The following is a 12,428-nucleotide window of genomic DNA, read 5'->3' as shown; positions in this document are numbered from 1 at the left end:
TACTTGATACATGACTGTATTTAGAAGAGGACTTTTACGGGCTTACCTACCTACCTACCTACCTACCTACCTACCTACCTACCTACCTACCTACCTACCTACCTACCTACCTACCTACCTACCTACCTACCTACCTACCTACCTACCTACCTACCTACCTACCTACCTACCTACCTACCTACCTACCTACCTACCTACCTACCTACCTACCTACCTACCTACCTACCTACCTACCTACCTACCTACCTACCTACCTACCTACCTACCTACCTACCTACCTACCTACCTACCTACCTACCTACCTACCTACCTACCTACCTACCTACCTACCTACCTACCTACCACCTAGTCCTAGACCACCCGAAGGCACCCAGGGCAAGGACTTGGGATCTACATTCTTCTATGCTCTTTGCCATCCTTTCGTCCTCTTTCCAGGTAAGGTTCAGGCTTTGTCTGTTATCAAATCCATTTGAATATCAATAAAATACCCACACTTGTTTATCATTTGGACAGAAATTCTTGCAATCCCAACTACGCATAATCAAAACATCAAATACATTTTGTAAACAAGCACATATATAGAAAATCTCCAATATAATGTATTTTTCATTTTTGATTTAAAGTCAATATTTTGTCATAACAAATTAGTAATTTTATGTGTTTAATAAAAGTAACCATTTTTCAATTAATACAAAATACATTGTATACATACATGTATAATGGAAGGTATTATTAAGGTCTTCCGTTTCCAGCGGAAGACCTTATTGTTTTCGTACTGTTTCTTATTATTATTATTATTTTTTTTTTCCAAATTTTGTGCACGAGATTTCTCGAAATCTATTCGACCGATCTCAACCATTTTTTCACAGATTGTTGGGCGTGATCTAAACTTCATACATTTTTCTTAATTTTTTCGTAGTCACTTCCGGTACCGAATTGTCGGCCATTTTGTAATTTTTGACGACCCATTTTGTGCAGCTATAAACTCGGAAACCATAAGAGATATGAATATGAAATTTTCAGGATAGGTAGACTATAGTTTGAAGTTGTGCAGCATGTAGTTGTTTAATGCCTGTTGCGCCATTTCTTGGAGCTCGCCTGGGCACGAAAATTGGGCACGAATTTTCATTCAAAATTTTCACACGTTTTGATTTATATCTTTTTATCAGTTGATATTTTGTTTAGACATATATAACAAAAGTGGTAGAGAATCAAAAGTTCTTTCCAACAAAATCAAGAAAAAGGGGCTGGCCCCTTTATTAAGGGGCCAAGGCACTCTTAAACTCTATTACAAATAACTTAAAAACGATAAAGATTTTGTAATGCAATATAGAAGCAAAGTTGTTGATCGTACCAATATCTAATCGAAAAAATTATTGCCACGCCCATTTATTACGTAATTAGGGATTTTTAGGGGCCAAAGTACTTAAACTTTGACGCAATATAACTAGAGAAGTAGACATTTTTTGTTAGACATGATAGAAGAGAAAATGTTTGAATTTATGATTTAAATCGATTCCACTTATCAAAACACGAATTCCTGTCCCCATTAAGGATCTAGAGGGCTGGCCCCTAAAATATTCATACATTTGTATCTCAAAAATGATCAACAATTTTAGATGGGTGTAAGAACAAAAATTGTTAGTATTCTTAAGACCTTTTCAAAGAAATCAAGAAAAAGGGGCTGGCCCCCTTTTTTTTTTGGGGGGGGGGGCAAGAAACTCTTAAAGTATATTACAAATTACATAAACACGATTAAGATTTCGTAATGCATTATAAAAGCAAAGTTGTTAATTGTAGCAATATCTATCTGGAAAACTCATTGCAACACCCATTTATTACGTAATTAGGGATTTGTATACATTATCTGAAAGTGTGTGTGTGTGTGTGTGGGGGGGGGGGGGGTAATTCTAAAATTATATCGATTATTCATGGTATGATTAAAAACAGAAATCGCAAGGAAGACCTACTCGTTACTCGTAACGAGATCGTATCTAGTTCAATTTATAATTACATGTACAATTTAGAAAACTATGTCATTTTAGATAAATGAATTTTGAGGCACTGAATAATAATATTCAATCAAGCACATCTTTTTCTCTTTTTTTTTCTCTCTGTTTCATGTAAGCATTTTGAATATATTTAAAGCTGAAAAGGGAAAAATGTATGTATGTCGGTGAAAATGTCTATTAAAAGTTAAGCGTCAAAGCTTAATCTGTCGTTCTTCATAAGATATAAAAGAAGACAAAATAATAAATTAGTACATGATTACAATAAAAATTCCTAAAAATATAACATTATATGAACCTACTTTATAAAATTCTATGACTATAATGCTACAAACATTTTGATTTTTTTTTCTTGCTTCACGCTATCGCTGTGAAATATACATTTGTAAACTCATAAAGCTTTTTAATCCGGACCTGAGAGTTCCGGTTCCGGTACATATATCTGGAAGTTGTCATAATCACTGAGAGTTCTGCATGGCGTCTTATCAGGCTCTGTCTCTTTAGCCTTATTGATGACGTCAGCTACATTGCTTTCATTTTTATGACGTAACGGCCACCATTTTCCTTCTCGGACGTTCTCGAATACAGGTGGCTGTGCTGTAATGCATTCTTCATTGTCGATTTTAATGTCAATTATAGTATTTAGGACGTCCAATGCTTTAGCCTCGTTTGCACTTGCAAAAGTGGATTTTTCGATTTTTTCGTCCTGGTAAGTCCAGTTTGGATCGTTAGTGGAACTACTTTTACTTGGAATCAGTTCTTTATGCATGACTTCCTCTGAGGTATTCGTCCGATTTGACTGACACACCGTCTGCTGACTTAACATCACCTGACACATCTGCATGAGATGTTCTTCTCTTCTGCAGAATGGAAAATGAACGCATGATAAATTGAATGTTAAATATAAATAAAAGAGACATTTTGATGATATTTGCTTTAAATAAAACAAGTAAATGTGTGTAGAGACTAGAGACATATTTTAAAGTTACAAAATAAATTATCTTCATTTATGATCAAGTACATTCATGATTGAAGAATAATTATTAAGATTATCAATATGTAAAAGGAAAAAAGTATAATTTTTTTTACCATCAATTTTTCCCTTACTATAATCCAAGACACCAAAAAAACAAAAATTGAGAAAACTGTGCTGGAGTGGGATTGTTAGTTGTGTAATATGTGATATTAAATAGAAAAAAAACTTAAATTCTGTACTTGCTGCTTTAGACTTTTTGCAGTAGTATACTGTTGCTATAACAACAAGTAAAAAAACCACACAGACAGATACCGCTGCAATGACGATTATTTCCGTTTCCGTTAGGCCTGTGGGTCCTACTTGTGATTTTCCGTAGTTGAAATCATTTTCATCATCAACTATTTCTAATAAAACAAAAACATGATTATAAATTTGGAGAATGAGAACAGCAATGAATAGAAATAAAGGTCAATGCTAGGCTCCATTTTTTCTTTAAAGCTCATGTTACTATTCCGCAGATTATTTTTACCTGTACAGTTTGTATCACTCTCCACCACCGTCCTGTTTTCAGTGCATGGTTCACATGTGAGCTGACCCGGAAGTGGTTGATAATGACTTTCAGGACAAGGGACACATTGAGAGGATACTATGTACATTCCGGGGGCACAGGGAACTAGTAAAACAAAAACGTCATTTTGTTTCAATGAAAACTGCATGGAAGCAAATAATTTACTTATCCAGCAATATACATTGTGTAAAAAAACTTAAGAAATAACAATCACTGTTGATCTATAACTATAATCGAGTCCTTCATATAAAATTTAATTCATGAGAATTTACAATATATAACATTGCAATACATGCAACCTTTCTAGGCAATGAAACATTACTAAAATTTCTATTTTCTATTGCTATTGAATTACATACCACAATATACTTGGCTTGTCCTGTTCACCAGATATGTCCTGTTATTACAGCTATAGGACGGACTGCCGTGACTGGCGGACACTTTGGTAACGTCTGATAACCCTGAGGTACAGTTGAGTCGAGAGTACGGCATGAGTAGAGAAGGAACGTTAAGAAATATCAGCGTGATATAGTCAAGACAAACCTCACGGACGTCAACGCTTTCTTCGTAGAACGTAATCAGTATTGTATTTGTTATCTGCAAAGAAATCCCAATTATAACGTTAAAGAAGTTCTTTTAAACCACTCTGTTTGATACTTTTATTTAACAATGCTATCATTAATGATCTTACTTGAAACGAGAGTGAAATTGATGTGATGTTTTCGATCTTCAAACCCCCAGCGTTTATACCCAAATCCCCACAGTAGTCTGTGATGGTCTTCTGAAATAGGTCCTTGTTTCTTTCTGTGATTTCTCGGAAATCTTGAAGACAGGACAAAGCTACTTGGTCCACAGTGCTGTAAGTCGTGTAGAGGGCGCTTGTCGTAAAGGGAATATCGTATTCTGTAGAGAGAAACGAGAACACATTAACTGTCGATTTTTCTTTCTTTTGAATTACCAAATATTAAATAATTACACGAAATACACCCGTTTTGCATTTGAAGTGGTACCCTTAATAATATCCTCGTAAGGGTTTAAGCAGTTTTTGGAAACATTCTATTATAATAATTATAACAGCATTAGTATTTAGCAATTAAGCATGCAATGCTCAGGTTTTAATTTTCATTGGAGAATTTTTATAAAATAAAATGACGGTTGTCCAATATAAGGTTTTCATTGTGATACAAATCAAAGACAGTTATGTATAAAATTACAATTAGGTTCTTACCCAGACAGAGTTTCCGGTTTGGAGTCCACACATCGCCCTCACACCTGTACTCTACAGACGCCTCCCCCTCACTGGTGACATATCCACTGCTACACTCTACCGTACAGGTTTGGTTGTGTGCAGCGCGCGTGTATTTTGAGTTTGGAATGGCTGAGGAAAGTTGGTCCAAACCACAAGGAATTGTATAACCTAGTTACAACATAGAAAAACACATATTTTGGAACATAAAATTGTCCCTCAACCGACGCATATCTTCTGTTCCAACTGCAAATTTAAGTTTCATAATTTCCTAAAACTTTCTTGTCGAGTTTTACAATCACTTATCTGGCAACAAGTCTGGCTGTACTATAACAACTTCCATTCTATAAACTTATTAAATGACAAGGACTCTATGCCACTTTTTATATATTTTTGAACAACCTCGTAATTCAATAATGAATAGTTATTTTATACGGGTGAGAACAGATGCCTTGGATAAATATGTTAATTTGTCCATCAGTATCTTCCACTAACCTTTGGTAGTCCGCAGTGCTGTGGTAGTCGGTGAAGAGCTCGTGGATTTCTCTGTCGATGTTTCAGTCGTTTCTATGGTAACAACCGTTGTTGTCAAAGACGCAGACGTTGACAATATTGTCAAAATTGACGTAAAGACGTTTTGTGTCGTTTCCTTTGTCTCTGCTAAATCAGTTGTTATGGTCTGCTCTGTTGTAGTCAATTCCGTTGATTGCTCTGTGACATTTGGTAATAACATCACTTCCGTTGGTGGCGAGGACCCAGTGTAAGATATATTACCCAAAGTTGTGATTTTTAAATTGTAATAAAAAACCTTAAACATAATAAAATCTAATGGCAAATTCTACATAGTTAACTCTTTATGTTCTTATACTAATAATTAAGTTCAAACCTACTTTTCTCATCATAGTCATACCTTCTAGTCGACATTCAGTGCGGTCCTCGTTTACTTTTGTCCAATCAGAGCAGTTTTGACAAAAGTTTTGGCCAAGAATTGGTTGATAAGTTCCATTGGGACACGGTAAGCATATCAAATCATTTTGAAATGTCCCAGCTGAACATGGAACTATGAAGAATGGTCAAAATAAAAAAAAAATTGTCAAATCTCGTACCTAAAATATTATAATAAAGACTATATCTTATAATGGTACCATTAATATAAACAAACTAAGGTAGTAATAAGGAATTTGTAGAGGAATTACTATAAAGAAATATTGTAATATACTGAATTAATAACAACTGTATAGGCAGGTATAGTATCATCTTTTGCAATGGAACTGAAACTAATGTGAATCAGACCATTACTTTTCATTATACAGTATACGTTTTCTTTTGATTATAGTTTTGAACTCGTACAGTTGGTTTCTACACAATCATCTTTTAACATTGATATGTACAAATTTTACTTGGTTTCAGTAAAACAAACCCAAAATGACAAAATCAGTTCACTCACTTTGTTTAGTTTTAGAACTCTGACTTACTGCAGTAGGACGCCTCTGTGGAGTTGATGATGAGCCGTCCATCCGGACAGTTAAGCACATCGCCGGATCTTTGTGCCGATACTTTGGTCACATTGGTTCGCCCGTCCGTGCATTGTAGGACTGTGTATGGATGGAGATAAGTCGTCCGACTTTGAAAAGTAATTTTTATTATGTCCATGCACACATCCATTATTTTTGTTGGCCATGATCCATAAAATTTCAGATGAAATGTCATCTTTATCTGTTAGAACATTTGTAATTATATTATAACAAAAACACTTTTTTTAAATTGATACTGACGCATTTACCATAATTAAATATTTAGAGAAAAGTTGAATAGCACACTTTTACAAAATTATTCTCCAAAAGTAAGTAAATAATCTTAAAATATGATAGAAAATAAACTTAGTCAATACAAAACTTTGTAATCAATATTTGGGCAATGGCATTCATAAAATGGGGGATTTAGATTGTACAGGTTTTCCCAAAATAAAAAAATTAATGAAATTTTGTAATTATTTTAATAAATTTAAGCAAAAATTTCAAAAGGATTTCAGGCAGAATTACAAATCATAATGAGGTCACCAAACTGTCTTGAAATGCACAAAAGGGTGTATATTTTGTGTAATCTGCTCAAAAGCGACATTTTACTTAGTTACACTGTCATGCGTTTTTAGTACTGTCAAATAAGATGAAATATCTAATATCAAGCTAAAAACGTAAAAAAAAAAAAAATCAGACGAAATTAAAACTATTAATTTCAAAATTATGAATCAACAACATCGATATTTTACTTGGAATGCGATGGATCCAATAGTTATATTTTCAATGGTCACATTACCGTCATGAAGTTCGCTACAGGAGGTAGATATGTTTGTTTGGAAGTAATCTCTGTGAGCAGAAGTAAAGGCTTGGAATTGACTTAAACAAGTGGCCGCCACTGCGTCGTTGGTTGAATAGACAGCTTCTAGGTCAACATTGTATGTGGAATATTCATATTCTATTAATATAAAATGTTAAATGTAAAGAACATTTATTAATTAAAAATCAATTTAACTTTATGATCGGTAGTGCAACATGAATTCATACAATTATGCATAAAACGTTACTTGCAAAGTCGCTCTTGAAATAGACAAAAGTCAATGATTTTGTCTTCTCAAGAAAATTTCTTTTTACTTTCGTGTTAAGAAAATGTATCTATATAAACGCTGCTCCCTCCTTTGTTTAATCAAACGTTTTTATTTAAAATATTTTTTGTTATGAGTTTGCTGCGTTATTACATAAAACAATGGCCTGGTTCCTTCAATGCAATTAATCAATAAGAGACTTACTTATACAACTCTTAAGAGGAGGAAACCATCCTTCTCCGCTGCAGTTATACACTGTAGAAAGTCCCCCGTCATCTTGTATGTACCCACCCAAGCAGGTGGACATACACATTTGACTCTCAGAGGTACACGTTAAATCAATATTTTGGGTCTTCTGGGAAAGGAAAGTAGAAACACACACCGAATCTGGAAAAGTTTGAAAGGAATTTCTTCAATTCCTTTTTTCTAACCTATCTTTATTGTCAAACAGGAACATAAAAGAAAAAAAGGATTTTTGTCTACATGTACCTAGACATTTAGTTCTGTCCTCTGTGACGTGTTTTCCGGTTGGACATACGTCACAGATCAGCTGACCCGGAACTGCCTGATACGTTCCTAGGAGGCAGGGCTTACATCGGGTCGAGTTTAGGTAATTTCCAGGAAAGCAATGAACTTAAAAAAATTTATATAATGTTCAGTCATGAAATCAACATATATTATTATTCTTTCATGTTAAATACTGAAATCTGATTGGTTTAGACGCAGTTGATAATCCGTTCTATTACCCTCAGCGTTAGCAACACACTTAGCAACGGGTAACACAACGAATTGTTACATGCGCGTAAATTATGCGCGTACGGTTCGCCGTGGAATTCACGTCATTTCTATATAAAATCTCTAAAATTAAGACATTCAGTATAATAAAATAAATAGTGCCTGTTTGGTCATTGACACCCCATCGAAAACCATTGTCAACCTCCGCTTCGCGTCGGTTGACAATGGTTTCCTCGGGGGGTCAATTTCAACTGTTACCCTCCCAAACAGGCACTATTTATATACTAGTATACTATAGGATTGGTACATGTAACATAAATAGCAATGACCGTCCAGGAATTTCTTCAAGACTAAAATCACTTTGCATCACAATATGCAGGTTCGATGGGGATTCTTACCACATCGAACACCCCCTGAACTCGCCAACGGCTGTGAACCCAACATCTCGGTACAGTTGTACTCAAAGGCGGCGCTCCTTGTCGTCTGCTTTTTTTACTGCGCTGTGCGAAGCACCGCAGGAAATGACGGAGAAAGGTTTCAGATAGTTCTGATTCCCGTTAGATATGATTTCAATCATATCCATGCAGATAACGCGGAATGTCTCGGTACCTTCTCCTGAGAATTTGACGTGGAATACAACATTAACCTGTAAAAAACAATATGACAACTTGTCATTTATTTAATATGAAGTCACAAATATTTTCATTTCTAAAAGTTGGATCTTTGTAGGTTAGTACAAATATAATTTACCTGAAAAGCCAAAGGTGAAGATTTTCAATTGAAATAGATCCGGTCTCCAGCTCTCTGCATGTCGAACGAATAGCATTCCGGAAGCTGCTGATACTCTCCCATATTCTGACGTTAAAACTGTAGAGACAGTTTCCGGCTGGCTGGTCCTCTGTCACATACACGATGGTAAAGTTTGTCGTCATCACTGGAGTCCTTGCAGCTGTCAACAACAAATATTCAAATCTTGATAATCCAGCTTTCTTTGTTACATGTGCATGACGAAACGTGTTTCTTATAATACATGTATCTTGAAATATGTGTATATTACTTTTCAAGTAAGTCAAACACATAACAACAAGTTTACTTGCAAATTGTTCCTGAAAAAAACACCCCATTTAACAGTTAACCCACGCCGACTCTTAATATTGTCATTGAGCTTGTTAATGGCAAATCGTTAATGTAAGGATTTGATTTTGTTCGGAATATAAACTTGGTGTTAATATTTGATTTATTAGACCATATTTAACACAGCAACAATTAGTGAAAGCCTTACAAGTTCAAAACACGTTTTATGTCAGTGTTAAATAGTTCCGATCTTTATTGGGTTGGTTCTCCGAAATGTTGCCTTTTTCAACAAAAGATAAAGGTCTGAAAATTTCACTTTTCGTGTACTTAAAAAATCAATATTTCAAAAATAATTAGTACTGAGTAATCTAGGACTAACGGATTAATAAATCACTCCTAATTAAGACTAATTGCATTACCCCCTCCCCTCCCCCACACACAAAACCAAAAAAAAATTTCCTCAAATCATATCTGAATATTAAACGTACGCAGACATGTAACCGTGTTCGGGATCCATGAGGTACCGTTACAGACGTGACTCGTCGTCTGACTTCCGTTTTCTAACACATGACCGGAAGTGCAGGTGGACTGACAAGAGGTAGCATTTTGATAACAGTTTTCCTGGAGTGTTGCGTTGTAAAGATGCCTCGACAGCTCCTCATCATCACAGGCGTACACTGGTTGTTACGACAAAAAAAAAAATAATAAGAGAAAGGCACAGTTCAGTTGGTTGTGTTTTATGGTTTTAACTTAGCCCGATAAAATCTGCCTATAATGAACATCATACTCATTGATTGTGTTTTGTTGTTCAAGAAGCTATCACCTTCCACAATTCTTACCTTTTGTCTTCACAGTGACCAAACACAAAAGGAACACAACACAATTCCTCATTTCAGGCACACCCGGAAGGTAATTCGGTTATAATATGCACATTTGTTGATGCCAACATGATTAAACTTGGTGTCTTCCACGAAACAGGAAAATATTGATTAAATAGGTCGTTACGTAAAATGCCTTACTCAATTACTATTGCGACTGAAAGCGATCAGGCAGAACCAATCAATGGGAGATCTAATCAGTGAAATAATACCAGTATTTAACTTGACAGCTAAAATGAAAACTTTCTGAAAAAAAAAATGATTATGCTTTTGAGCATTGACTTCTAAGTATGTAAAATCTTTGCATTGGTAACAAAATTTCTCATGTTGCAATGTATCATTATTCAATTATTCATTTCAGATATATGAACAGTTGCAATGAAATGAAAGTTTATTGTTGTGCGCATCTAATGGCTTGAAATACATTTAAATTGCAGCGACAGAATTGTTTCTGATTTGTTTCGGCTGCGTTTTTTGATGTTTTAAAAAATCTGAAGAAATTTTGTTATCAAATATTTTAAAAGACTGTCGTGAGTCAAAAAGTAAGAAAAATTCCATTTTAAGCATTTTAAGGAGGCTGAATGGCAAACACCTTGCCCGTCATTTCTACCTTAAAGTAATAATAGTTTCAGAGATGTATTCCTTAGCTAATTAAAACTTACTTTGTAAACAACCTAAATATTTTAAAGCTTTAAAATGAGAACATTTTTCTATATCTTTAAACAGAACTAGAGCTCTTCTTTTAAAGGGAATTTATTGAGGGGAACTAGTAGGTGGTTAGCACTTGTTTCTGATCCATTTAATTTTCATCAACTTCGTCTCGTGAGGTCAAACCCTGGGTCGTGAACCATACCATGGTATAATTTACATAACACCAAACAACAGTTAAAAATGTACGGTATATCTATTACTTGTTTGCATGTGAAAATTTTTGTATATAAGTTATTGTATAGGGAGAGGGCTAAATAAGTTTTAGAACTGATGCCCAATCCAATTGTAATCATTTTACAATAAACTAAGTTCAAACCAAACCAATGATTTGTTATAAAAATAACATATCCGGGTGTTTGCAAGCATAAAGTGATGCCGATTGACAGCACAGTTCAGAGGTTCGATATCGATGAAGATGAACAACGTTCACTACAGTTCACTCATGGTCCTCAAAAGTTCAACTAGCCTTTTCTATTGTTTGCATTCATTGAACTTGTGCCGTGTCGTACAGAGTGCCATTAGGACCTTCTATGGAATTTGAGAGGTATGGAATGAAATTACAATTTTAGTGCTTAATATATATATATGTATACAAGAGACGTTATTAATTATTGTATTTTAATGTTAAAAAAAGCAAACACGAGTTGTCCTTCTTATCTCTGAAAATGAATACTAATCCCCTTTAAAAAGTTACGTATATGGAATGTGTGCCATATGTTCGTATTTGTGGGTCAATCCAATCCTTCTTTAAAAATTAAAGCAGTAATAATGGATACAGCGTGGAATAATTCATCGATAAAACATACGTGTACAATGTAACTCTACGAGATTTTGTGCTCTCGTACCGGATAAATAGCATAGGGGTGGTGTCGGTTACTTTAAAGTGTAATTAATGGCATTTCATGATTAAAATCTACTTTGGTATTTAATGACATGCAAAATCAATTTGTTATTTTATCTATTATACCAGCCTCTGTAGAATTATAAGACATAGAAGGAAACTGTTTTGACACAAAATATAGTAACATAGTGTGTTCGATTCGACTCTTCGATGATTGTGCTGTGTACGCCATTTTGACTTGTACAGAGGAATAATAAGCAGTACTATCAGCATCTGGAATATTGTCCAATTTCTTTGAAATGTAAAAGGAAGCTCTACAGATTTCCGTGTTTTATATGATAACAATATATATTTCTCTTACTTCTGCCTGATTTTATTAAGTGATTACAAGTTTTAATACGAAATGAATGGGTTTCAACGATAAACATAAATTGTGTCAGGAATGAAATTGCCGACATTGGTTGTGGAAATTTTGATTTTCTGGTTTGATACGAAAACTATTCGTAGGACAAAATTGGAATGAAATCAAGACCAATTTTTAGCCATTATACTCTTTATTTAACACGAATGGAGGAGTTTATGTAATGACATGCAATTCGAACATAATCAATTTTATTGTCTATCCCTCCCCCCTCCCTAAAAAATCAACTATAGTTATCAGTTCATCATCTTCCCAAGTCAACGGTTACTGATCCTATCTGCTCTACATGTGTAGAGCGGTGCGGATCAGAAACTGTTGACTTGGGAAGATGTCAGTTCATGTACAACATCTCGTTTTTCATTACGTA

At 34.6% G+C, this 12,428-nt stretch overlaps 2 protein-coding genes across 3 annotated transcripts; both read right to left on the bottom strand.

Annotated features, from left to right (window-relative positions):
• Nucleotides 1-2,004: 2,004 nt before the first annotated feature.
• LOC128183665 (uncharacterized) lies at nucleotides 2,005-8,776 on the bottom strand. 2 transcript variants are annotated; one of them, XM_052852769.1, is made up of 13 exons: nucleotides 8,535-8,776; nucleotides 7,891-8,034; nucleotides 7,606-7,788; nucleotides 7,069-7,274; nucleotides 6,275-6,515; nucleotides 5,710-5,859; nucleotides 5,295-5,534; nucleotides 4,782-4,970; nucleotides 4,245-4,456; nucleotides 3,913-4,150; nucleotides 3,515-3,658; nucleotides 3,225-3,389; nucleotides 2,005-2,869 (listed from the first exon to the last, which is right to left on the bottom strand). In XM_052852769.1, exons 1-13 carry the CDS (start codon nucleotides 8,578-8,580, stop codon nucleotides 2,835-2,837), a joined length of 2,193 nt encoding a protein of 730 aa, XP_052708729.1. In that variant the 5' UTR covers nucleotides 8,581-8,776; the 3' UTR covers nucleotides 2,005-2,834. The 2 variants fall into 2 exon arrangements, with proteins under 2 accessions (XP_052708729.1, XP_052708730.1); XM_052852770.1 differs by having other exon boundaries at nucleotides 3,298-3,389.
• Nucleotides 8,710-10,186, bottom strand: LOC128185448 (uncharacterized). The gene is made up of 4 exons (XM_052855040.1): nucleotides 10,050-10,186; nucleotides 9,699-9,887; nucleotides 8,887-9,085; nucleotides 8,710-8,782 (listed from the first exon to the last, which is right to left on the bottom strand). Exons 1-4 carry the CDS (start codon nucleotides 10,099-10,101, stop codon nucleotides 8,710-8,712), a joined length of 513 nt encoding a protein of 170 aa, XP_052711000.1. The 5' UTR covers nucleotides 10,102-10,186.
• Nucleotides 10,187-12,428: the final 2,242 nt, after the last annotated feature.

This window comes from Crassostrea angulata, chromosome 5 (assembly GCF_025612915.1).
Source record: "Crassostrea angulata isolate pt1a10 chromosome 5, ASM2561291v2, whole genome shotgun sequence".
In the NCBI taxonomy this organism is placed as follows: Eukaryota; Metazoa; Mollusca; class Bivalvia; order Ostreida; family Ostreidae; genus Magallana; species Magallana angulata.
This window is presented reverse-complemented; position numbering and strand designations above follow the sequence as displayed.